This window comes from Lipomyces chichibuensis (assembly GCF_038497645.1).
Source record: "Lipomyces chichibuensis strain CBS 12929 unplaced genomic scaffold V1513scaffold_15, whole genome shotgun sequence".
Classification (NCBI taxonomy): Eukaryota; Fungi; Ascomycota; class Lipomycetes; order Lipomycetales; family Lipomycetaceae; genus Lipomyces; species Lipomyces chichibuensis.
The window spans coordinates 105,955-131,362 of record NW_027117467.1 but is presented as its reverse complement, the minus strand read 5'-3'; the positions used below and the strand labels follow the sequence as shown (position 1 = coordinate 131,362).

Sequence of the window (25,408 nt, the reverse complement as noted above, 5' to 3'; positions counted from 1 at the left end):
TTGCATTTGTTAGTTATATTAAGTATGTGTGAGTTCGGTTATATTTATAGGCATGGCTGGGCAAATAGCATGAGAATCGTATTTCGTTTTGTAAATGAGTTATCATTTTAATAATTAATTCGATGGGAAACTAATAACTTAATATGTAAACGATATCTTAAACGCGCGGCGTGTCATGTAGAATCATGATTTAAATATGGCACTAGCATTCGTGCTTGTGTGTTTATGTACTGCCACATCCGTCAAATGCGCGTGTACTGCGCTGTCTAACCCTACCAAAGACCACCCAGCTGCCGCCAGTGTGTTTCAATCCTTCACCCACAACGTCGCAGAATTTCACATCGACATTTCGCGTTCAGCACAGTTCACACATCATTCTGCGAATATAGCTATTACTGGCTGCGCGGTTCTTAAAACTTGGTGAGGATTCAGTTGAGTCGTTGTTGACTGGCTATTTTTGGAAACCTGAGTTTGTTTACCTTTCCGAGTCGTGTGGTCACCACACTTCATCGCCAGTCGATTTTCGAACTCTCAATATTACGCGCGTATTTGAATTTTGACGGTAGTAACACCGTGCGTGGCTTGCACGATGTCGTCGAATTCCAGCAATGCATTGACGGACAATCACGACGAGGTTTCCGACAGCAACGTTTCAGATTTTTTGAAGCGATTGGAGAATTTAAAGCAAACAACGTAGGTTTCAGATCGATTCTCTTTTACAGTATTATACGATTTGCTGGTGTGAGAGAAGTTGTGGTGCTAATGTATGACTCTAGATACTCGGAGGAGAAGAATCGAGCACAAAGATTGGAAGAAGAAATAGAAGAGGCGAAGCGTCAGCGACTTGCACGAAGACCAGGTAAGCATATCTATTATTTGCTATTTCTGCAAACTGGGGGAATCTACTCACCGTTCTATTAGCCCGATCGCAATCTGTCTCACCCGAAAAATTTGCGTCAAGCACTTCGTCTGCAATCCTTTGTCCGCCTTTGTCCGTCGTCTCGTCTCAGAAAGAATTAGCAACAGAAAGAATGTTAACTCCTAACCACTCATTCGACACTTCCCCCAGTCTGTCACCGACTCTCGCTGTAGCTGATCGCGAGACTCACGTGGTAGCCCAGAATCGTGCTCTCGAGAATAACATCTCTAAAGATCTCGACGCTTCATCCTTGGAACAAATCCGACCAAAACCAGAACTACAAGCTACTCCAATGTTACGCACAGTTTCTTCTTTTCCAATTTTGGGACAGGACGCGCACTCTGTCAAGCTTCAATCGAATTCGCCGGCGTCGAAGCACAGCTCGCCGTTAGCTTTCAAATCCCCACAGATTTCTACGATGGAAAAAATCAAAATGTGGGAAAAGTCAGCCGAAATCAAGCCTACTGCTCCTATTACTGGTGACGAGCCTACTGTAGTTCCGATGCCAAAGGCAGATGATATTGAGAGGCGCGGCAAGAAAGAATTGGAGAAGGAGGAACTTAGTGTCTCACGGTTGGAAACCAGCGTGGACTTGTCGAGTAGAGAAAGCGAGAGCTCTACTTCGTCCCTGGCCACCGAGCTTTTAACGCAGTCAGAGTCTAATATCGACGATGTAAAGACAGCGCAATCACACGCGTGTACTGTCAATGAGGCAGCGCGAGAGGAGAGGGTTGAAGCCAAATCAACATTGTTGCGACGCACTTCTACAATTAATTTGCCACTATCTACTACGACGGCATCTAAGTCGCAATCAGACGCCAATGTAGACAAGGAGAAAGATGTCTCCGATCGTGAGGAAGAGAGATTGTACAAATTTTTGAGGGGTTCCCGCCAACGATCTCCACAGAAGGACAGACTCCGCAGCAATTATACACCACTTTTCCCCTCTCCGTCCATGGTGAGTATTTTCCAACAACCCGCTGCTGCCATCTGTGTTATTAACAAATATAGCATCACTCGAGGTCTCCTTCGCCCACACTTTCTCCAATAAACGAACATCGCAACGTTTCTCATCTGCCAGATCGTAGTATTTCCCGTTCACCGTCGCACTCTCCTGAAAGATTCCCCGCCGGAGGCGTTCAATCTCCGTTCCGCACTAATCGTTATTCCGGCATCGGCACATTCGCGTCGTCAGATTTCTATAATGAAGGATCGATTTCGCCGGCATCATTTGAACTCGGTTTAAAAAATCTGCCTAGTGCAATAGATATGCGACGGACGGACTCTATTCGCTCGACGTCCTCAGTTGCATCCAGCGAAAGTTCTTGTTTGGCTGAATCGCCATTTGGCTTGCGATCATCGTCTCCTGGGCGGCCAAAGAGTCCGACAAAGGTCGGATTTGTACAAAGTGCAATGCTAAAAATGGATGGGAGCCACTCGCCAACGAAACGGCTATCGATGGGCAATTTGCGCCCTGCTCCCGCGGTATTGAATTCCCCCCGTTCATCGCCACTCCAGAAGAGTCAAGAATGGCACGATGCTGGTGACCAAAAGTGTGTCCGTTTATCAGCGACAGTTTGCCGTCCACAACAAGCAGTCGTTGATGAGCACATTGCACAGGATAAATCAGTGCGGGAACAAGATGATGGCGAACCGAGCGACAAGAATGAACCAGAGCTTCAGAAAGTCGAGGATGGACAGCCCCTAACGCCGCTATCTAAGACTATCACGCCAGTCTTTTGCACACCCGACAATTCTTCATCCTTTAATGGCATGCGCAATTCGCCTTCGTTACACCGCAGCACAAGTAGTTTGACCATGACTCGATCGGCAGTCGAGCGGTTTCGTGCCCGGGATCTGGATTTGACTGCGAAGTATGATAAGGAGCGGGAAAACAGCATTGTGTCACAGTACAGTGAATCTGACTTCAAGCCGTCGCCAACGAGTAAGTCATTACTAGATACAGATTCCGAGAAAGACGACAGTATCACGGTTCGGCCGTCACGTGGTATTCCGAAGGCGCATCCAACAGGGCTTGGCAAAGAGGTGAAAGAACCCGCTTGTCCGGAGACCGCGGATGAGTCTAATAAGGAGAACCTGGACGTTGACAGAAGTTCACCAAGTAATGAGAGACCCAAGACTCCAATACTTCTGGTCTCGAGAGAGTCAACACCAAAGTCCCCGTTGCTCTCGCGATCACCGTCAAGGTCACCGAATAGCAAGCGTTGGACCCCGTCGTCGAATAAGTCGTCGTGGTTAGAGACCGCATTGATGAAGACTGGCGGTGCCAGTATGCGAGCACCTGCTGGCAAATCACCAAAAGATTTGTTCAGTTAGTCTATAGAAAAGATAACCAATTTTGTTAAAATTTTGCAAGTTGATTTTTGATCTCATAAAGTCGATTCTTGGATCCCTTTTGTTGTGACTTTTTGTTGCTGGTGTAACGCTTGAATTTGGTCGATTTTGTATATCATTAGCTTTACAATTCAGTGAATTTTACTCATTTGATATACACAGCACGCAGCATATGTGCATAAGGGACTTATATACGCCCTGCTGAAAGAACCGAAGAGCTGGGCTTAAAGTTTATTGACCGCAGATGTTTAAAGTTTGTATGCAACCTTGTTCTTTGGTAACAAAAGCGAGGCCGCCCGGGTAGCTGTTGGATAATATGGATAGTGCTAGCCGATAGGCAATCGACTCATGCAGATCATAAACAACACAACAACGCGAGACTCGCGCCACGTTTTCGCCAATATTTGAGCTTGTGCTGGGGTGTTGGTATCTAGTGCGACACTGGGAAGCTGGTAGCATTTAGGTGCATAAATTCGTTATGGCGTCGGCCGCAGTTGGAGGAAATCCAACTGCTGCGATAGCGGCCATGATGCGCAAGAAGTTTGGCGGTGGGGATGTTGATGTTGCTCTTGAAGCGGTTACACAGCCTGCATCGAGCGTGAAGAAGGAGTCGTCTGATAATGGCATGGAGAGAAAGTTGAGTCACGTAAGTTCATATTGTGCTCTGCAAGATTGCATGATACCAACGCAAGGTATAGATGACGAAAGGAAGAGCAAAAGGTCCCAAGCGTCGACTGCCGACTACTGCTCCCTTACCGGTAAATAAGAGCGAGAGACAACCAATGGCAAATAAGGTTAAGTTCGCGGAACCGGAGACGACAAGGAGCAAACCAATTGCTCCTGAGAAACCTAGCGTTGTGCCATTGTCCGCCAAGTCGCATTCTTTTCCGTCTAGATCACGCAGTTCACTAGTGAATGAGCGACTAGCTATATTCACAAACAGCGATTCCGGCCACGATGCGCGGCTCAAATCTCTGTCGACATCAGTTCATAAGGCAGACAAAGTCGCGACTACAACATCGGAGGAATTTTCAAGTGCAAAACCGAAGCCAGCAACACCAGCAAAGCCGATGTTTGGAACGATCAAGGCCGGAGACAAGGCGCGCCCGGTATCACTCATATTCTCCCAGCAAAAATCTAGTATATACGAGCGTGCGATTTTTGTGGACGATACTGCGCGACCGCAGTTGACTTCCAAGCAGCGACCGGTAATACCTGACAAGCCCAAGCTTCATACACTGAGAGGCTCGTCGTATTCGGCAGTTGCTTCTATAGAGAAAGATGGCAAGGATATAAGACCATTGAATGAAGCGCAGACTTTTCCACAGACATTCCCAAACCCAAAACCGAAACCAGAGTCACTTTTGAAAAAGAAGTCATCATTCCCGATATCAATGATTACGTCGGCTGCAGTATCGAAGCCGACCATGTCGATGCCTGCACCAAAGTCCTCTGCAGTTAAACCGACATCTATAACAGAAATTATCGGCGAGAAAGAAAAGCCGGTTCTTCCAGCAAAGTCCGTGTCAGCAGTTAAGTCAGCCTTCGAATCAAAAGAGGAAGCTCCAGGCCCTTCATCGCAATCGTGGAGACCTACGGGGTCGCCTCCAAAGCCAGTACCGGCGAGAAAACCGCCTATATTTCATTCTCGGTCGAAAAGCTACAGCGGTCGCAGCAATGTTGAAAAGCCCATTTTGCCACCAAAACCGAAGTTACTTTTTGCTAAATATAATGCAGACAAGGGCGACAAATTGGAACGGGAGAGTGATATCGCGGTTGCCCATGACGATGAGATACCTGCCATGGCGCCTGCGAGTAAATCGCGGCCTGTATCATTTACGTGGGGAGGACAGTCCGCTGCTGCGACATCTGAGATTAGGAGTGAGCCTAAAACACCAGCAATGAATCCGACGCCAAAGCCATTACTCGTGGCAGCTGGAACACCGAAGCCAGTCATATGGCCCAAACCCATAGCGACCAAACCGTTCAAGCAGGAAGACGAGAAACCAGAGAGTCACCTCAAATCCCAGATGAGTGTATTGCCGAGTGCTCCAGCCGAAGACAGCAAGAAGCCTACGTCTTCGAAACCAAAAGCTGCTGGGAAGACAGTTGTTCGTGAGCCGCCAATCTTGAATCTCCTTCCCAAGCCAATCATGCGTGAGACAGAGACTGTTTCAGTACGCGATGCAGTCTCAAAGTGGGGAGCTCCGACAGCAACGAATACTAAAGGCTCCACTACAATTTCAATTATGCGGGCGCAAACGCCATTGGTATTATAGGGCCGTATGCCATGAACTCATTAATAAGCTAATCAATACGCTTCGTTGTGGATACGATATACTAATCAAGGTTTTGGAGTTTTATCTGGCAGCATTACCATCATTGGTTGGATACAGTGGTTATAAATGCTCGCCATATGTAAGTTGCATCTTCGTAGATGATCCGCGGTTTGTAATAATATATAATATAAGATTTGAAAGTTCGTCTCCGTTGTGGACAAATATATCAGAAATCGCATACACCGTAGTTTGCATGATGGCAGTTCGGACATAGAAGATGTCTCGTAAGATGTGACGTCATTAACTATGATTGTTGCAACACCAAGCCCTTACATTGTTGACTTCGTCGGGAGCGAGAACAAACGGTAACTAAACACGACCAGGAAATATATATGGTTTGTCGACGTCAAGAACTACAGCACTACTTACATAGCTATCAAACAGTGGAAGTAAGTGTGGTTGATACAGATTTAAGGCTGAATCCGGGTGCGTTGTTGCTCAATCTCTACTTTGCCGTCAAAGGCTAACAATCAAAGTCGAATGCCCAGCGACAACAAATTAGTCCGCAAGTTATTTAGAAAGTGGAAAAATAGCTACAGTGTTAGACGGCATGTACCTTCCTCTTTGACTAGTCCTTTTGTAGACAGGAGAGGCGCTGATCCTGCGACCAAAGCCAAGCGCCCGGTATGGGTTGGCAGTAACAGGGAATATGGCATATCCGATCGCGAGTTGCTCGATATATATTTGTCGCAGAAGTACAAAGTCGACGTAAGTCCTGCGTCTGAAGCACTGCAGAACATGATTCAGTTACCAAATGCGCTTACCGTGCCTTTTCAAAGGAAATTCTTTATCCGATTACTCCATCTAGGTGGTACACACGACTTTTATCGAGAGAAGACACAACGACAATTCAGCATTGCATCGCAAAAGAATCAAACATATACAGCCATTATGCGTGGAATATATCATATAAATAACACATCTATCTTTCAGTCTCATAAGAGTTTATACTCGTGGACGCGGAAAAATGGGTTGCTGCTCTCATACTATCCCCCATATCACCATCTTGGAGCATTTGCCAAGTCGAGACCGGCGGCGCTCGTGTCGGAAAGTCACAAACTGAAGCCTGGTTCTGTATTTCGATCTAAGCATAGGAAAAAAATACGACGCTATTTGTTGGAGGCTTTTTGTGAGGTGCAAAATATCACCAGGGAGACATTGCGGTGGAGCGATGTCACGTCATTTGAGCCGATGGCATATAACGAGAATCTCAACTTCTTGCTTGAAGATGAACGACATCAGGAGATTATAGATGACGAAATTAAGCGTAATGGGCAGGATTATGGTGCCGAAGATGAATATGAGTCGTTTATGATCAAGAAAGATCGGAACCACATCCGAGGGATTGATGGGCTGTACGTGTTCTTATCTCGACAAGGTCATGTGTTTTCGGACGGTGAACTCAGAAATTTGATGCGAACAGCAGTGAAGTGTGTTATTTATGAGTACGGCTACGTCAGTGAGGAAATGCAGGAAGAATACAAGGCAAAGTTACGAGTCCGAAGCGAGATGTCGGATGTGTACGATATTGATGGCAACACGACAAAGCAGCAAGATCCTTTGGAAGGACTGGAATTTTACAGAGATTCCTTGCAGAAGGCGTATTCCCGCACTTCGAGACCATGCAGACCGTGGATATACAAGAGAAACCAGCAGTTTTTAGAGTCCAATTTAGAATTTGACGAAAGCGGACGTCATTATCAGGATCCAGAGGAATGGGAAAGATTGTACAGTGCAGCAAAAAGGACTTTGACCGAGTACCAGGAGTATTACGTTCAGACGACCGGACAATGGAAAGAAGACCAAAAAATCTAGGTAGCTCAAGGGAATGGACAACAAGACACTGACCGACCGGAGGCAGCGACACCGTATCTACTCAGTCAGTATAATACTACGGATGAACGCCAGGATAACGAGCTGTATATAGGGGACGTCGCATGTATGATTAATGATAGGCTACTAGACTTTATTCTCATGATAGTTTAAACCGCACTGCGGTCTCGAGACGAAGTTGCAGATCATATTCGAAATCAGAATAATAACATTCATAAATTGGCATCGCCCTTAACAGTTCATCGTGGACAAGTTATGTTACGGCATTAGCCTCCGTTGCTGCGTGGACCACGTTCCTTTGGTTGTTCTGAGTTGCATGACCGTCCCGCAGAATCAAGCGGTGATGAGATTTGAGAATTCCGCAAATCCATACCCAATATACCTACCGTAATATGAGCAAATTTATGTTGCATATTTGGCATAACTTTGCCAGTACTGTACATGTATGCCGTAATAACATTATGCTTGAGCATTGCTGTCGAAAACAAGTGGGGTGCCGGATGCGTTCGATGCGTTGGCGTCTGTGAGTAGTGGAGGATAACGGTTAATTACGTGACTTGTAAGAGACTTTTGGACACACATGGAAAGTGGTAAGAGCTCCTAGACTTACACTGTTGTATGGCAGTAGGATACAGGTGTGTCCAGTAGAAGACGGCAAGGCATTATACCGGTCGAGCAGAAATAGTCTATGAATATAAGAACGAACAGTTAGCACGCACGATAACGAACCTGCACGGCCAACGAACGACTGCGATTTAGGTCGGGTTACGGAGTGGACGGAATTCCAGATCAGCGACTTGGCGATATAGATTAATTGCCGTCAATTATCCAGTATTTCACAGACATAGTAATTTCCGATGTTATTAGTCGACGGAGAAAAGTACGCATGGTGAGTGAATATTGTGCATACTGGGGTCCAGGAATCATTATTCGGCAAATTGCAATTTGCTTACGCGCTCTTTGTTTTAGCATTCGGTGTATTCGTGGTCATCGATCGTCAACATGTAAACATAAAGAACGACCTTTGGTTCAGGTCCGAAAGAGAGGACGGCCGGCGTCGGACTGCAATCATCGTCTAGCTGTCCTACCGGACGGCACTTGTGAGTGTGGTGTTGCAGCAATTATTTTACCGAAGGGTGGGTTTAATTTTCGAATTGCGAACGGGTGGTTTTATTCACATTAATTTCGTTCTAGGTTCATCGGGACCAGAATTCCGGGAAGTAGAAGGCGGCAAAAGGCAAATTCTCGACACGAGCGAAGACAAGTATGAATCAGAATCAAACCTAGCGCCAATAGAACCATCTTGTTGCGGAGGCGTCCATCAGTATGAGAAGAAAATTATTCAATTCCATATTGGAGATCATGGCATCGTCTCCGAAAGCCCGCGGCCACCAAAAGTGCCTAGAGTCATTTACGATCACAGCCGGGTAGTCGTTCGGGATGTTCCAGCACAGCCAGCATCGCAAGCAGGGCTAGTTTGTGATAGTAGCATACAACAAGCGAGAACGGATACATCATGTTGTCGTGGCCAAGCCGACTGCGAAGAAGTGATTCCAATGTCAACGTCCTCCGTCTCTGCGTCCTTATCGTCCTCATCGTCCACATCAATATCATCAATATCGTCGGAATCGGAGTCGAAGTTAAGGAATCCAGTCAAGTTGCGGTCGATTATCTTGAAGTCGGATATGAATAGTCCTGCAATAGTAAGGCCATTTGATGACTTTCTGTACCAACAAACTCCAAGCATGCAACCTGATAATTTTTGCGCGAAGGATGTTACACAGCGACCTATCTATCAAAGAAGCGAAAGCATTGTCAGTGCGGAATCGCTCGATACTGACACCGACTATTCGCATTCTAGCCCGACAATTATTCTTGACCAGGCGCTGTATTCTCTCGAGAGCTATCTCGCAACTTCACAACGCGAGACTAATTCTCGACAGGAATATGCATTGCACCATCCAATGTCATCCCAACAAGAGGCCCAGCCAAGTATATACCGCGCCAACGCGATAGAACAACAGCCGACCACGCTCACACCGTCACAAGTTGCAGATCTGACGAGGTACAGCTCGCGAAGTGGCATTGTTAGCTACCCACCAGTAGGGTACTCCAGTAGTAAGTCGCCAATTCCAGTCGACGTGTCGCGAGGCCAGAACTTTCACATGCCTTCGGGAATTGACATCGACACGTCACAGAGTGATTTCTCACACCACGTTGAGATGTTTCAGCAGGAGCAGCAGCACACTACAATAGCAATGCCACAATCCCAACAGCAAACAACGCCGTCATCTGCAGGTGCTGAGGAGTTTACTGCTGAAGGCTTCGAATTGTTAGACAATTTATTCTCCGTCTATCTGACTAGCGCGTGCGCAGTGCCTGGAGGAGATTGTCTTTGCAGTGATAACTGTACCTGTGCTGGCTGCACGAAGCACGGAAATCGTTTTGCAGATAGTGAAGGAAACGGAAAAGATGATTTAGACGTTTTAAGTTGGCCTGCTCAATAATTGATTACGGTTAGAGCGACATAGTGTGTTTTGGGCTTTTTTTTTTGTATGCTACTTTTCTTTTACACCTTTAATGTGATGTGCTCGGTTATAGCAAAGATTGTTGTTATTGTTACAGGGTCTGTTGTAAGTTTTTGAGGGATGGTTCGTTTGTTTCATTTTAGATTTGTGACGGTCCTATATATAATCCATCTTGCCGACTTCTTTCGTCCGACAAGCCATGACCACGAGTCCTACATCTGAATCAGGATCGACGGGCCTTACTCCGGGGCAGCGTGAAGTGCAAACTGCAACGGGTGGCTCTCGCTCCCGGTTCTCATCAAGCAAGATGTTACAGATTGATCACCGCACGCCATATAATAAATATCGTATCTGTTTGAGTAGTGGCATATGAGACTTTATCTAATAATGACCCATTTCTCTGCTACTAAGATGATAAGCAAGGAATACAGAAAACAGAGACCCTGGAAGGGGGTCTATAGAGAAGAATCTCGTCGGCAGAATCGTAAGCAATGATATACTCCCGTTATGACCGCTATCCGCCAAATCCAATACTTTTAATTGTATGAGTGACAGCATCGATAGAAAAGATGCCACTCTTTGCTCTTACGCTTCGCGGCTACAGCAGCCAGTTCGCAACCCAAAAAAAAAAAAAAAAAAAAAAAAAAAGAAGACTTGCTCACGATAACTTGTGAGTTGGAATCATTTGTCTGCGGATCGTGAGCCATGTCATTTGGCGCAGCTCTCCGACGATCCGAACCAAGTCTCACTTTGATGCCTCTGTGATCGGCAAAGTTTATGAATAGGGTCTGGGTACGACGTTGGTTTCAAACCGGCCGTTCGTTCCAGGAGTACAATTGACTGAGCATGAGACAAGCGAAAACATTGTGTGTTGAGTAGACTTATAGGGTCTTGAGGACTGTGATGCTAATTTCGAAAACTTGATGAACACAGTATATTTGTCGTACACCCTAGTTCCTCTGACAAATTGCAGTTGAAAGAGAATTCAAATAGATTTAGCTTACACATTCTGATCAGGATCCTGTGGCGTGGGCATACGGATATTACAAGGGCGGTTAAATTCGCGAACTTGTTCAGAAAAGAGAACTATTCTTGCCTGCTTTTTCACTCATAATAGTATCTTGATGTGGTCGTATTTGTAGGACATGACTTATTAGCTTGGAGTTATCATCAACAATCGAACAGGCTCGATACAAATCTCAGTGAAGCGATTCTTGTATTGTCTGTGGCCAAAGGAGAACGTATGACCGGACTAAACAATGTAAGATGACACAATGTGACGCATTGAATCGTACTATATTGAATCGTTTGTCGCTGAAGCTTTGCAAGCGGGTGCTGACAGCAGTAATTCTAGACAGCGGCAGCACTGCAGTAGCCTTTCATAAGATTTTGATTTTGCCGTAAAGACCGGTCTCTCCGCTACAGGATTTTATTTTATTGACTGCGGCGCTGAGGGAAAAATAGGAAGAGAATATTTTCCGCGAAACTCAGTGTAGAGGCCCATCGTGAGAAAATCAGAATTGTTTAGTTCCCAGACCGCGTGGGCCAGGGATTGCCACGTGCAGAGTTTCTGTCAGCGTTTGCAACTTACTTTAATGAGTTCAGTTCAGTATCCAATCTCAGCTACTGCCGGCCGCGTTTTTGAAAGCGCCTGTGGCGGGCTTTGAGATTGCATTATGCTAATTGCCACTTATATGCGCGACGCGGGACCTAATAGTAAAACGCAAAAGAATTTTCTAGATCCCTGAAGGCAATTAGCAATAACGATACTCGGAAAAATCGAATTATAATACAGACTGGAACCGTTATTCTATGCTCCTGCCTCCTTGTAAAGAAAGAGCAAACGCATGAGAGTTGGTCAGGAAGCCACTACATCCTGTTGTGTTGAATAATTAGACTATTTCAATAGGGCAATCTAATAGGATGCGCAAACGAGCGAGCCATAGGCCTATAGCGTCGCGTAATGTAATGTTCACTACGTATGCACCAAAGCCATTTCTTTCTGTAGAGCTACCAGACCCTTCGACATTTGTAGAAGACACATAGTAGTTGTTTGGACTCATTTTAATATGACGGCGAAGTTAATTAAGCTGCATTGCTTGCTCACAACGACTCTCTGTTCACAAAACACGCAGGGCCCAACAACAATCAAGCCGTAAATTTGCCCTTAGTGGGCTCAAGTGTGATGGTAGATATGGCATAACTGGCCATCTTCACACCAATTGTGTTAAGATCCATTCTTAAACACCGCACCCACACCCACCCTAAACAGTAACTCCAATTTGGGCTGTATGACCCTGATAGCAGCATAATAATTATAAGACACAGTGGTTCCTTCCTATTGAGCTAGACGTCAACCATGTGTTGCCCGCATTGGGGAAGATGGCTGACTGACTGAGGACCGGTTCCTGAGCCAGTTGCTCTCCCGCGTGGCTGAACCGATCTCCCCGACAGCGTTTGTACCTGACCACGCGAGTTTTCCGCCTTCTCCTTTCAGCTCTAGTCAATTTCAACAACTTCGCGAAAGCGTCCACGTAACCGCCCCAACTTAGGATACTGACTGTTGCTAGAACTCCTCAACCTGGGTGTGCCAGTCGTAGTCACGTCATTAGAAAGACCAGCAAACGCGAAACGGCCGCTATATTGTAGCGCTAACCCATAAATGGCTAGCGTCTTTCCGAGCCAATAATTGCAATCTTAACAAGGTTTGCAAATTTGCATTCCACTGCAGCCTAATGCAGAACTAGACCTCATTTGGCACAGCGGCTTTCTGCCGAAATGTTTCGGTGGCTGCGAATGTAGTGCGTCGAGCCTTGAAGATATAATCGCCAACATTCCTCCCGCGCCCCTGCTTTTCTCCTTTTCTCGCTCATCACATTCCACTCCACCCATCGGTTATTCAGCTTCGCGACTTGCAAGTCCTTCGTCTTTTGTCCCTTCCGACCATCCGGTGCAATTGCTGTGTCTTCACTCTTTCGGCCAGCTATCCATCACCGTTTCGTTCCTTTGTCGTCCGGGAATTCGCGTTTACTGCTTACTTTCGACACTTCCAATTTGGTCACTTTGAGTCGCTATTACCCCAACTGCCTTCAGCAAGCACCGTCCAACTCGTCTGCTAGACAGTAGCATCTATATTATTTCGAAATGAAGCTCTCTGTGATCTCCGCCGCCGGCATTACCTTGTTTGCTGCGGTCTCCTCCGTTTCTGCTGCCGCCTTGGCCGATTCGAACATTGTTCGTCGTGGTCTTTCCAATCATCATGCTCATCACCGTCATAATGCTCGTGACGCCAAGGCCGAGCGCCGCTCTGCTATTGAGAAGAAGAAGCGTGCCGTCGATGTGGTTTACACCTATGTGACAGTCATTGTGGATGCAGAGGGTAACACAATTTCTCCAGCCCCCGCTGCCGAGACCTCGACTTCCGCTCCCGCTATTGCCGACGTGGTCTCGACTTCAATTGCGGAGGCTCAGTCTACTACTACTTCTTCCGCCGACGTCCCAGTGGAGACTTCCAGCACCGCGGCCACCAGCTCTTCGACTACATTCGCGTCTGTTCCGACGTGGTCGTCATCCAATTCTGTCTCGCCTTCCGATACTAGTTCAGGATCTTACTCTACTAGCACCGGCATTCTTGACAACTACACGGGTCCGAACAACGAGTTCGAAGACGGCACTGTTCCATGTTCGTCCTTCCCCTCTGGCCAAGGAGTCGTCTCAGCTGACTGGCTCAATCTCGGTGGCTGGACAGGTATTCAGCTGTCCGTAGATGCTAACGCCGGCCAGGGAACTTCTTGCGAGGAGGGTAACCTTTGCTCGTATGCTTGCCAGTCCGGTATGTCTAAGACGCAGTGGCCGTCTGACCAGCCCTCGGATGGCGAATCTCGCGGTGGTCTTCTCTGCCAGAACGGCTATCTCTACCGCACCAACACAAACTCTAACTACCTTTGCGAGTGGGGCGTTCAGTCCGCACAGATTGTCTCTCAGCTCAGCCAATCCGTTGCTGTTTGCAGAACCGACTATCCTGGTACCGAGAACATGGTTATCCCTACCGAGGTGGGTGCTGGTGCGACTGAGCCGATCACTGTTGTCAACGAGGACACCTACTACCAGTGGCAGGGTAAGCTCACTTCTGCTCAGTACTATGTCAACAACGCCGGTGTCTCCGTTGCGGATGGTTGTATATGGGGTACACCGGGCTCCGACGTGGGTAACTTTTCTCCTCTCAACTTCGGTGCTGGTTATTCCAATGGTGTCACTTACCTTTCGCTCATTCCCAACCCGAACTGTAACACTTCGCTCAACTTCAACGTCAAAATTGTTGCGTCCGACGGAGCTACTGTCAACGGCGAGTGCTCCTATGTTGGGGGTGTCTTCTCTGGTGGCTCGTCAGGCTGCACTGTATCTGTCACCGGCGGCACCGCCAACTTTGTGCTGTACAATTAAGGTTGGTGGGATCAATGAATTATTTGGGGTAGTTACGGCATAGGATTGTGCTTCAATGGCTAATGTGAGAAAAACGTAAACGTTTGTTTATGATGTATATTCTTATGCAAATGGTCTTGATTGCTTTATGGGGACCTAAAATTTTTATAGTATTGCTCTTTCGGAGAAAGTGGTATGTGTACGCTATTTGTTTGTATATGGGTTACTGGGTTTCTTTTCTTGTGTATTATTTTGTCTGTAATGATCTGTTATGACCGCATCTTGTTTTGTGATGACCAATATTATTTTTATATATTATAGACTTTCTTGTATATGTGCTTTCGACTGGGGATTGTGGTGTTCATGATCTTAATTGGCCCGGTACGAAAATTTTAGCACGCGATTAAAAATGATCCAACGCCAGTCTGTTATTTGCCTCAGGCACTTATTTGTTGTGTGTCCCTTGCTGCTCTCGTGCTGTTCAGACGGAAGTTAAAGTTCATCGCCGGGCGAAACGTGAGCCACGCGTTTGCAGGAACGCTTGCTTGGACGGGACGGGAGATGAAGGAATAAATTTAATTTTGCAAGCGTGTGATTATTTGAGAGAAAATCTCGCGACTGGCGGGCCTGCGTATCAGTTTTATTAATATCGACTTTTAATACGTTTTGTATGCCTTAGAAGTTAGAACTGAGAATGATCACGGTTTTTTTTAGGAATGGGACTTTGGCGTTGATGAGAGATTGCGTCCAGATTGGAAGTCGGTGGCAGCCTTTTTGAAAAATGAGAGAGCCAGTGGCACATTCTGGACGGGTTAACTATAACATATTATTGTGGCTGCTTTGCCAAATCGCGATGGAAGCTTAAAGACGGTTGTAAACTGGTATTATTAATAACCGGCAATCGACAACCGCAGTCGACTGGTCCAAATAGTTTGGCTATTGCAGGCGAGACCCCCGAACTAGATTCCAGTAACGAAGCTTGTAGAATTACGAATGTATTATAACCGTTGATCAAAAGCCCTTTATTACTCATAGTTCATACACGAGTAAGATGAAATAGAAATATCTATCTATACGGATAGGATGCTCACGGCACTGCGCAACTACTAGTGACATAATCACGGTATGACTCAAAATAGCATACTACTCATTTATTATAATCCTACGTTTAATCCGTACTATGAGTTCCAATCGTCTTCTGCATGCGCAATTTACGGCCTCGCAAATAGCAATAGACATTGATGGCCATCGTGAGCAAAACCTGTAGTCGGCATTTTCGGCCCTCATATAGATAGCCCTTTCCAACAGTCATCTCTATCAGAATTGTTCTCCAAAAGCGCCTACGGTTTTGCCGGGTAAATAATGTAACCCCGACCCTTTCTTTAGTCGCTAAGCACATCGGGGTTAGGAAACTTTCTTAAAAATTGACGAGTGGTTTCAACAAAAACAAGTTACCCTGCCTAATTGTGTAGTGCGTCACAACCGCGGCATCGACAGCAATGCGATAGCTAACGTTGAGCCCCTAGAAGCATCCAACTGATCCAAGGTTAGTAGTAATACTATGTCAACCGATCGATCTGAAATCAGATAATTCATTGGCTCCAGCCAAGTTATAGTACCTATATATTACGACCCCAATGGCAGACGACGAGGAAGCTGCACGTCAAGAGAAACTTGCCGCCGCGCGAAAACGGGTACGTCTCCATCCTAGCATATCGTTACCACAACGAAACTCACTCCAATCCATATGACCGAGAGAACTTCGTGTACTAACACGTTTAATAGTTTGAAGAACTCAAAAAGCAACAAGACAAGAAACCCAAAAAGAAAGGCACCAAAAAAGGCAAAAGCGACAGCGAAAGCGCCACGACCAGCTCAAGAGTGCCTGAACGGACCGACAGTCCCGCGACTGTTGCCGCCGGCAAGGAGACGCCGCCGCCGCCAGAGGAGTCAGTTGCCGTAGTCGAGGAAGTGGACGATGCTGCTGGTGCCTTGCATGAGGAAGATCAAGGTGTGGATAAGGATGCGAAGGCTCATAATGAATATGCGGCTGTTATAGCGGAGTTGCGTGGCAGGATCGATGCACTTGAACTCGAGAACGCAGCTCTAAAAGATTCGTTGGTGACCGCGAATGCAAAGATACAGCTGGACGCGACGACGATATCGAGTTTACAGACGCAGATGACAAAAACGCCGGTGCTGTCGCCTACCCCAGGAGCACCAGCCTTGCAGCAGCAGCCGCCCATGTCGCCGTCGAAGAGGGACGAGTATTACAGGACGCTCGAAGAGAAGTTCTCCCGGGAAGCACAGGAACGGTATTTACTCGAGCGGGATTATGCCGCTCTAGCACGCACCCATGAGAAACTCGTTACTTCGCACAATGCTGTCGTTGTGGAACTCGAGCGGCTGAAAATGCGTTTCAGCGCGGAAGAAAAGCGGCGGCAGATGCCAGACAACGGGGATGAGCATGCGATCGATGAGAAACAAGCACTCGCGGCGCGAGAACGGGCAGCGAATATTAACGCTCGGATATCAGCAGGTACGAGCTCGTTGTTTCGAACAGCGCAGGGATTTTCTGCTGCGGTTGTAAAAGGTGTTACCGGAGGTGCGAGTGCGGTCATTGATGGTGGTGCACCGGCGATGATGAGACGTGTTAGTAGTAACAAGAGTGGGCGGATGCGTGCCAGCAGCTCGTCGTCTTATGCGGATGTGGATCTATATGCTGACGACGGCGCGTTAGGGGAAGACGAAGAGGAAGATGATGAGTCGTCGTATCAACGTCGCCTTGAAATGGCGCGGTTAGCAGCAGCGAAGCAGAGGGAGAAAGAGGCTACGGACGACGCTATTGAACAGCGGCTGCATTGGCTGAAGAATGAGATGGAGAAATGGAAAGGTTTTCAGCTTGATTTGACAACAGCTGGCGGGTCAGCCGCTGGTGCCGGTCCGGTTTTCGAGGTATAAGTTACAGTCTTTTTAGCATGATAGGAACGAATCTACTATTATTCATTAATGCACAGACGTCCCCTGATATATTCTCTCCTATTCCCTTTCAAAATGACGTTGAATATTTACGAGCCAAATACCATACCCATAAATTGAATGCCCCTCTTTAAAAACAAGATTGTAAAACCAGCGCCCTTTAATGTGTTACCATACAAACATAATAATAAACATATCCTACCAATGGCATATTCCACCATAATCATCATCAACATTCCACTTGCCCGCCAATCCAACAACTTTATCTTGATCCTGGTGCCGCTCACCAAGTCCCATAGCATCCCGCATCTTCCGCTTTGTAACTAACGCGTCGTCACGGAGTAACCTCGCGGCCCACGATCCAGCCGCAGGCTCGCCAGTCTCGTCTCGAGCTTGTTTCAAAAAGGGCAACAGCGCAGTACCGCCGGTTCCGCGAGCATTCTTCTTGTCATTGACAACAACGGTTGCCAGACCGTCCCTTTTCGTAGTAAATAGGCCTGGCGACTCTGGTGTATGTACTGGTGCGGGAGGGGTAGATGTGGGTTTCTTGGCCTGCAAGATGATGTACCGCGAGACGATTTGGATGTGTTTGTCTCTGAACGAGCGGAGCATGGCGAGACACGCATCGTATGCGAGTGTGAGTGCTGAGTTTGAGGATTTGTGTTCTCGAACATATTCCCTGATATTCGCGCACAGATCCAATTGCTCTAAGAAACGGCGGTGCGGACCAGGCATGTATCTCCGCATTTCGTAAATAAAGTTATTCGTCGGCCCAGCCGACGATAACTGTGTTTCTGTTCGCGAGGATGGTGGCGAGCTAGACGATGTCGGGCGGTGGTGCACGCCGAGACCGATGTCGAGTGCCTGGATTAGACTGCTTTGCGCGTTGGAGCCGCCGGCGTATTGCCGATACCCACCTTCGCTTCCGTACTTGATGCCACGCGGGAGTCCTGCATCTGCCATGTTCTCCGAGCCAGCGAGGAACGGGCGGATGCGATAGTAGAATGTATGTGGGTCACACTGTTCAGGGAGGCGCGACAGGATCGGAATCAGGCTGTCGATAGACTCGGCGAGAAGCTGTAGCGCGACGACGACGTCATGCGAGGCGTCAGCGCGGCAGGCGTGCGTGGCGTCGAGAAGGTACTGCAGACATGCGGCACCTCGTATCTCGATAGCAGTCGATACCAGGTAAAACCAGGATTCGTCAATCGAGCCGGTGAAAGTGTGCAGAGTGGCGAGATTCGATAGGTCGAGGAATTTTGGATCAGCTTGATCAGCAAAGAGCGGTCGGTGGTTCCAGAGACATAGACCGGCATATGTGGCCAAAGGCGGGACTTCGAGTATCTCGCTCAGCTCTACGAGAGGTCGCGCGATCGCTTCCGGTAGCTCTTCGCTGGCGGAAGGACCGGCCCAGATATATGAATGCGCCACGAAGCCGAGGATAGAGTAGGCGCGTCGACGCTCGGCAACTGATCGCAGTCGTGAGATGGAAAGCACAGGGAATGATGGCGAGTCGATGACGGAACGAATTTGGCGGGTCATGACAAGGAACTGTAAGTTCGCTGCTGCGGCCTCCCAGGCATCATAGTACGGATCAGGAAGACGCGTCAGTGGCAAGGCCTCGGAGACGAAGCCCGTGTCGAGCGAGATATCGTAGTCTGCTGGATCCGGTATTGTAGGCAGCATTGTGCGGAGTCAGATGTGCGTGGCCGACGGCTTCACAAAGTGGGGACCAAAAAGTGAACAAGGACAATTGAACCAACCGCGTGGTTATGAGGACTGCGGGCAACTCCACAGTAAAGCGAGCAGAGATTATGACTGAGCAATAGCAGAGTGAGGATAGTTTCAAATGAAAGAAAATAGTTTTAAGTGGGGACGACAATGGGAAAGATGAATAATTTTATAAGGAAGTAGCTCACGGGCCAGCGGGCGTCGGGGAACAGTGGCTATTGGCTCACCAGCGGCTCGGCTATTGTGGCGTGTCTGACGGTCTGACGGTCTGACGGATGAATGCGGTATATAGTTAGCTACGGCAGCGCAATTACGGAAAATATTACTTGTGAGCCGGCACCATGCAAACGCTGACTAGTCAAACTAACTACTCAAGGTGCAATAAGTGTCGGCCAAGCGTTGACAAGAGCCGAAGAAGTGAGCAACAGCAGGGAGGAGGAGCAGCAGCAGCAGCCACTTTTACTAAGTACGTAGATGAACTTAACGGGTGACACAGCGCCGCACTTGGTACGACGCTATTATGCTGATCTCGCCGCAGCCCAAAAACGGTCCAGAAGCGAGTTCGCAGTTCGCTCATCGAAGATCGCCTTTACGTTACTTCTTTTCGTTCGACGTTCGGCGGGACGGAAGCCACCGTCCCTTATCCACGTCCACCAAAACTGCGTTATTTAACATGACAATCGTCGGAGCATTTTGTTAGTAATTTATCTGCTGACGGTTATTTAAATTTTTCCATCTGTCGCTTGCTTACTTGCTCACGCGACACCCTGAAGATGCTCGTAGACCGGCTTTATGCAAACCCCTCGATATTCGATGCTTGAGGCCCTTTCTGCAAGTGCTACTGATTAATGCACCGTAGCTCTTGACTGATCTATATCCTCTATTTTCCACGCCAAACAAAACCATTGCAGAAACATTGTATCATTGCACCCTGCCGTCAAACTGCCATATCATACTATAATGCTACTGTTCATATTCAGGACTCTTTATTGAACAATAATTCACATACTTGCCTAAACAGGCGTGACACAGACCGCCGTTCGTAATTTGTGGTCCTAACTCATTCCGTCAAACAAATTTGTGGAAGCTGTCAACAAAACTACTATTCCCCCCACCCTCCCCCCACAAGTACAGTTGCAGCACGCCTCGGGACGGAGCCACCACAGGCCAGCTGCAGATGAATCGTCTACTTTTTATGTAGTTTCACCACATACGTGGGAATTCCATCTCCTTACGGCCTTAGTTGGCTGAAGCGGAAGTTGTGGAATAAATATCCTGTGCTTATGTAGCTATGCGATATCTCGTAATAGTGTTTGTTACGGTGCCATAAAAATAAATAATCCCTAACTATTATTACATCCGGTACATAATGCAACCTGAGAGATAAATCCAATCGCGAAATTAAATACTCTTCATCACTCGCACGACAAAATCTTCTAGAAAATCAGGTAAAGGCAAGAACACCAAGTCATTTCATCTATCTAAACACCTTTTTTAATACCAGCTATTCTCCAGTAGCATAACCCTCATCCTCCTCATCCGCAATTATATCCGCATACCCGCCTAACCGCATTCCGATATTAACACACTCCTTGACGATCTCCCTTCGGGTGTCGGTAGCAATGCCAGCGGCCTCGCCTTCATCCCCGCCGATCCAGATCCGCGCACGACCAACCAAGGCCTCACTTGCCCTCTCCACCGGCGGCCGTCTCTGCATCTTGCGGACAGTAGTCAACACCGCGACAAAGCCTAGTAATCCCAGTTCGCTTGCCTCGTAAACCTTAAGCGACGAGTATAATTTCTCCGCGATATATGGTCGGGATGGTAATAATGTCTGTACAAGCGCGCATCGAATAGCCGCTCGTGTATCGGGAGATGATAGCATGCGCAAGACGTTCACTGTCGTAAACGACGTAGCGGGAGATCTCGTGACGACGACATCTTCAGTAATCGAAGGGGAGCCATCTTCAACGGACGGCAGTGACATCTCGTCCAGTTCATCCTCGTCCTCTTCCTCAGATGACGATACACCGGCTAAAGCATTGCCCGTCTGCGACTCCGCCTGCAACTTGGGCAAAGATGTTATAGTATCGGACAGTGAAGAAGTGACTTCCTCCTTCGTACCCGCTACCTTCAAGTCCTCGCGAACAGCCTCCATCATCTCACGCGTATACTCCGGACAAATATCACCAAGTAGCACAGATCTAGCGATCAGCGCCCTTCGGTGCACAATCGAATTCGGCGGCGCAACCTTGACACTTGCTTCCAATGCTGCGGCGTCCGGAACTCCATCGAGAACCTCGACAAGAGCGCCACGTAACTTGCGGCACGAGTACCAAGCTGCCAATGCGTCCAGCGGGGACTTGATTGCGGAGTCCTCCATCGTCGAGTTGAAGCCCTCGTCGCGGTAAATCGACGACGTGCAACCTTTTCCAGGCGGATTGTTCCACGTCAAGTTATAGGCGCGGGTGACAGTGTCTGCATCGAAGACATCATCTCGCTCGAGAAGATGGACAAGGTGGTCTGGCGTCTTCTCGCTCGCATCAAGCGAATCTCCTTGTTCCTGCTGTTCCTGCTGTTGCCGCTGGAGCTGTCGCGCCTCGTTCCAGAGCGAACGCTGGTACTTGTCACAGACGCCTTGAAGCAATCTAAAGTCGTGTAACAAAATAGTAACGTGAAGAGCCTGCATCATCGCCCGGATTGGCGTCGCAGGAATCAAAAAGCTAGCCAGCAAGGTGATCAACAGCCGGACATGCGAGCAGTTGGCGTCACCTCCACCAAGCTGCGCGTCAATAGCCGTTTTCCAGGCAGCAGTGCGTGCGAAGTCTTCCTCCTCAGTAGTACCAATCAAAAGCTTGTAACCATCGAAGCCAACAATGCGGCGGAGAGCAAGCTTGGCGAGCTTTCTTGTGACAGCGTAAATCTCGAGTGGAGTGGCGCGAGGAGGGACATCCACTGTGCGAGTGGCTGTAAGCCAGGCCTGCTGACGAACTTCAAGGGGCATGCTGACGGACAACGGCTGAGCCGCAAAAAAGACAGAAGCAGCTGGCTTGCCACCATTCTTGCCAGAGTTGTTCGAGAACAACGACGGATAGAAAATGTACATGACAGTACCGAGAAGTAGAAGTCCGCGAATCAGGCTCATTGCCGTTTGCGTATGAGGACCAAGAGCAGTCTGCACAGACGATCGAATCATAAACGGCACAGCCGCCAATCCTCTTGTGTTCTGGCCATCGACATCGTTGAACGAATTGGCGACAAGCACACCCGCCATCGAGCCCATCATAATTTTGCTCATCATGCCGGTACCTCGTCCCATGACGTTGCCCTCACCAACAACCTGCTGATTGGGAACACCCATCATTCCCGACGCACCATCCGCGCTTAGCGGGCTGCCATTCACACTCATAATGCCGTCGGGAATTTTGCCTTCCAGAAGAGCTTTGTTTTCCCGCTGGAGCTGAGCGTTCCGTTGTTGTAAATGAATAATATATTCCGTGGCCTTGGTCAAGACTGTGGCCTTGTTGAGCTTGTTCGCAGGAGCAAGCCCGTCGAGGTCCTCAACCTCATCATCGAATGAGCCAGCCACGGCGCAGCGGAGCGCTGGAACGCAATCTCTAAGTGCTGCGATCTTGTCATTCAAATTGGTTCGGTATCGCTTCTCGATCATATTGTGTGCGGTCTAATCGTTAGACAAATGTACATTCTTAAATAAGCTCCCGTAATAATTACCTTCTTAGGCTTTGTGATCTTTCCACCCTTGGCGCCATGTTCAGGAGGCGACAGGTCATTCAGAGATAGATGATTCCCTCGCGCCGACGTAGAGATTTTGCGGACGGAATTTTTAGCAGTAATATGACTAGTCTGCTCGGGATTCGCAGCCGACCTCTTAGCCACGGCGATTGCATTAGCCGCCATATTGACGTTGGTAGCCATTTGTTGTGGAGCAATCTGCGGCTGTGACTGCTGGAATTGAGAGGGCGAGAGTAACACTGGTGGTTCGGCAGTATACATTCCCGGAGGCGAGGGAGTGAACATTTTGTAAGGTGCTGTTTGCGTCTGAGATGACACGGAGGACACAGGCGAGAGCGATGTTGGTGTCATTGGCGAGACACTGCTGAGTTGGGAGGTTACGCTCGAGGCCATGTTAGAGGAATACTCGCCAGTCGCGTATGGCGATCCGTCGGAATCGAAGAAGAGCTGTGCTGGATCGACCTGGTTGTACTCAGACTTGACAGGCGGTGACGGTTGTATAGGCATGATACTGCCACTAGAATCGAGTGGGAATAGAAAGTTGTCGGCTCCCCAGGAATTGGGGTCATTGGGATCATCCGTCTGCGGTGAAAAAGACGACAGAGGTGAGGACCCATGACCAGATGACAAGAGCTCGCCGGGAGACAGAGAATGTGAAGACGCATATGAAGAAGAAATCGCTTCCTCTGCTTCGAGACGAGCAAGAAAATCCTCGCAGTCAGCAAAGTCAAAGAAGACGTTGTTCGCGGGCATTGTTGCCGCGTAGTCGTCCATAGCTTGCTTTGGTGGTTTTAGCTGGCGGTCACTGAAGCTCGTAAGACGAAGACGAAGGATCTATGAGAAAATAAAGGTCTGGTCGGACACAACGATGACGAATAATAATAATAATAATAAATACGACGGCAACTACGACACAGTCGGAAAGACCAGGAAGAAACGAAGCAAGACGGCTGTCAAGCCAGCGGTGGATGGGCGATGAAAGGGCAAAGCTAGCACATTCACGGTAAAAGCCGGGATTGAGCGTGAGCTCTGGCTGGGAGAGTGGGCTGATAATTTGGTGTGGCGTAGGCTGTGGCTCAGTGGGAAGTGGACTGATTCTGCTGACGACGCCACCACCGCAAAACGCCGCCGCGCGCAAAAAACCGCGTCACGTGCGGCTTTCCTGTTATGTCCAGAGTGGTTCCCAGATGAAGATTGTTTAGATAAGTTATGTCAGGAATATGCTGTTTCTCTTGCCAAGCGTCGGAATATTGTTTAGGTGAAATATCTCGTCTTTTCGATTATTAATGAATCGTAAAAGGCAGCCCATCACAATCCTGCATGCCCTTTGCGTTTCTGGACCTTTTGAAGTTGTATGTACTCCCGCCCTGAGAAATTGAGTGTCTCGACATCCCGATACTTGTGTGGACAATGTAAACGCATTTGATTTCTTTGGTAATCGGATAGCTGTTCTCTATGTCTTTGCGTTAATGAGCGAGAGATAGCCATTTGCTGTTACTGATTTCCTATTGAGATATCTTGAATGCGCATTCAATAACTATCGAAGTTGAATTGCTTCAACTATTGTGGAAAGATTTAAGTTTGGCGGAAAGTTCTTAACTATCCTGTTGTTTTCTTGAACGTTGGCACCTTGTCTGACTTCAATGTTAATACATACAGTGTTCATGGACCGCTAATGGATATTTCATAAATAAACTCTCTATCTTAATCTGCAGTGATTACAGGACGATAAAATATTTTGTGTTAATGATGTTCAACAACCAATTTCAATAGCAGGATCCTTTTGTCAACGCTGATGGTAATATCGATTACGCCGTTGCTAATCGGTAGAAGCATAAGTTTAGCATTTTACGTCATAAATATTTCAAAGATCACTAAAGGAGCTGGACAATCACTTCGCGGTTCTGGGTTTGGCAAACCCAGCGAATAAAATTTCATGCTGCGTATTGCGTATTGCGAATTGCGAATTGCGAATTGCGAATGCGAATGCGAATGCGAATGCGAATAGAGCAACTGTATTCGTGTCCACCTCTATCCATGAGATCTATGGGAACAAGTCTTATTCATTCACCGTAACGGCTGAGACTGGACTCTGTTGCACCTAGCCTTCGGTCGGTTTTTCTGGTGGATTAGCTCTGTCGAAACCAGCTGTAGAATCGCAAGGCCGCAAAGTTGGTCCCAGACGTAGGCGACCCGTCACTTGTCTACGTCGAACTGTGATAAGGTCACAGTCGCTACAAGCAAACATCTGTGCGAATAAATGTATAAATGATATATTCCTCAGTAGGAGTGAAAAATTTCAGTGGTGTTGGAATTCTCCGGTGAGACGCAGAGTTAAAAGTGTTTTGGAATTCTAAACCTCTAGACAATACACCACAAGTCTAAACATGATCGCGATTGCAGGAACTCATCACCTTGGGATTAGGGATTAGAAATGTCAATACGTTGATTTATCGCCGAATGAAAAAGAACTTAAGTTTCTGGACAAGAGGTTTAGTTTTGCGAGGTATTGTCGGAGAAAGTGTAATCACTAAGCTTATCAATGTCCA

At 47.7% G+C, this 25,408-nt stretch overlaps 8 protein-coding genes across 8 annotated transcripts; 6 read left to right on the top strand and 2 right to left on the bottom strand.

The window, feature by feature from the left end:
* Window positions 1-589: 589 nt before the first annotated feature.
* V1513DRAFT_379150 (uncharacterized protein) lies at window positions 590-1,970 on the top strand (the record flags this gene model as incomplete). The annotated part of the gene is made up of 3 exons (XM_066895009.1): window positions 590-693; window positions 777-859; window positions 922-1,970. The coding sequence occupies 3 exons, from the start codon at window positions 590-592 to the stop codon at window positions 1,968-1,970; spliced, it is 1,236 nt and encodes a 411-aa protein (XP_066753610.1).
* Window positions 1,971-3,424: 1,454 nt separating this feature from the next.
* Window positions 3,425-5,904, top strand: V1513DRAFT_444566 (uncharacterized protein). The gene is made up of 2 exons (XM_066897980.1): window positions 3,425-3,920; window positions 3,973-5,904. Exons 1-2 carry the CDS (start codon window positions 3,753-3,755, stop codon window positions 5,551-5,553), a joined length of 1,749 nt encoding a protein of 582 aa, XP_066753609.1. The 5' UTR covers window positions 3,425-3,752; the 3' UTR covers window positions 5,554-5,904.
* Window positions 5,905-7,687, top strand: V1513DRAFT_399687 (uncharacterized protein). The gene is made up of 2 exons (XM_066895460.1): window positions 5,905-6,039; window positions 6,090-7,687. The coding sequence occupies exon 2, from the start codon at window positions 6,094-6,096 to the stop codon at window positions 7,426-7,428; it is 1,335 nt and encodes a 444-aa protein (XP_066753608.1). The 5' UTR covers window positions 5,905-6,039; window positions 6,090-6,093; the 3' UTR covers window positions 7,429-7,687.
* Window positions 7,688-7,969: 282 nt separating this feature from the next.
* On the top strand, window positions 7,970-10,350 carry V1513DRAFT_444557 (uncharacterized protein). The gene is made up of 3 exons (XM_066897979.1): window positions 7,970-8,335; window positions 8,416-8,582; window positions 8,641-10,350. Exons 1-3 carry the CDS (start codon window positions 8,304-8,306, stop codon window positions 9,951-9,953), a joined length of 1,512 nt encoding a protein of 503 aa, XP_066753607.1. The 5' UTR covers window positions 7,970-8,303; the 3' UTR covers window positions 9,954-10,350.
* A 2,496-nt stretch (window positions 10,351-12,846) lies between these two features.
* On the top strand, window positions 12,847-14,717 carry V1513DRAFT_444553 (uncharacterized protein). The gene has a single exon (XM_066897978.1). The coding sequence runs from the start codon at window positions 13,119-13,121 to the stop codon at window positions 14,415-14,417; it is 1,299 nt and encodes a 432-aa protein (XP_066753606.1). The 5' UTR covers window positions 12,847-13,118; the 3' UTR covers window positions 14,418-14,717.
* A 1,107-nt stretch (window positions 14,718-15,824) lies between these two features.
* Window positions 15,825-17,423, top strand: V1513DRAFT_444550 (uncharacterized protein). Its single transcript, XM_066897977.1, has 2 exons — window positions 15,825-16,090; window positions 16,182-17,423. The coding sequence occupies exons 1-2, from the start codon at window positions 16,034-16,036 to the stop codon at window positions 17,355-17,357; spliced, it is 1,233 nt and encodes a 410-aa protein (XP_066753605.1). The 5' UTR covers window positions 15,825-16,033; the 3' UTR covers window positions 17,358-17,423.
* Window positions 17,367-19,298, bottom strand: V1513DRAFT_444548 (Indoleamine 2,3-dioxygenase). The gene has a single exon (XM_066897976.1). It carries the CDS (start codon window positions 19,059-19,061, stop codon window positions 17,574-17,576), a length of 1,488 nt encoding a protein of 495 aa, XP_066753604.1. The 5' UTR covers window positions 19,062-19,298; the 3' UTR covers window positions 17,367-17,573.
* A 1,312-nt stretch (window positions 19,299-20,610) lies between these two features.
* Window positions 20,611-23,633, bottom strand: V1513DRAFT_458489 (uncharacterized protein; the record flags this gene model as incomplete). The annotated part of the gene is made up of 2 exons (XM_066899700.1): window positions 20,611-22,788; window positions 22,839-23,633. 2 exons carry the CDS (start codon window positions 23,631-23,633, stop codon window positions 20,611-20,613), a joined length of 2,973 nt encoding a protein of 990 aa, XP_066753603.1.
* Between the last annotated feature and the right edge of the window lie 1,775 nt (window positions 23,634-25,408).

What these genes read in the sequence shown, in the direction of transcription:
- V1513DRAFT_444566 (XM_066897980.1), top strand. Translation starts at nt 3,753, where the DNA reads ATGGCGTCGGCCGCAGTTGGAGGAAATCCAACTGCTGCGATAGCGGCC. An exon ending in TGGAGAGAAAGTTGAGTCAC is followed by an intron (nt 3,921 to 3,972) that starts GTAAGTTCATAT and finishes CGCAAGGTATAG; the next exon opens with ATGACGAAAGGAAGAGCAAA.
- V1513DRAFT_399687 (XM_066895460.1), top strand. Translation starts at nt 6,094, where the DNA reads ATGCCCAGCGACAACAAATTAGTCCGCAAGTTATTTAGAAAGTGGAAA.
- V1513DRAFT_444557 (XM_066897979.1), top strand. Translation starts at nt 8,304, where the DNA reads ATGTTATTAGTCGACGGAGAAAAGTACGCATG. An exon ending in GACGGAGAAAAGTACGCATG is followed by an intron (nt 8,336 to 8,415) that starts GTGAGTGAATAT and finishes TCTTTGTTTTAG; the next exon opens with CATTCGGTGTATTCGTGGTC. An exon ending in AGCAATTATTTTACCGAAGG is followed by an intron (nt 8,583 to 8,640) that starts GTGGGTTTAATT and finishes ATTTCGTTCTAG; the next exon opens with GTTCATCGGGACCAGAATTC.
- V1513DRAFT_444553 (XM_066897978.1), top strand. Translation starts at nt 13,119, where the DNA reads ATGAAGCTCTCTGTGATCTCCGCCGCCGGCATTACCTTGTTTGCTGCG.
- V1513DRAFT_444550 (XM_066897977.1), top strand. Translation starts at nt 16,034, where the DNA reads ATGGCAGACGACGAGGAAGCTGCACGTCAAGAGAAACTTGCCGCCGCG. An exon ending in TTGCCGCCGCGCGAAAACGG is followed by an intron (nt 16,091 to 16,181) that starts GTACGTCTCCAT and finishes CACGTTTAATAG; the next exon opens with TTTGAAGAACTCAAAAAGCA.
- V1513DRAFT_444548 (XM_066897976.1), bottom strand. Translation starts at nt 19,061, where the DNA reads ATGCTGCCTACAATACCGGATCCAGCAGACTACGATATCTCGCTCGAC.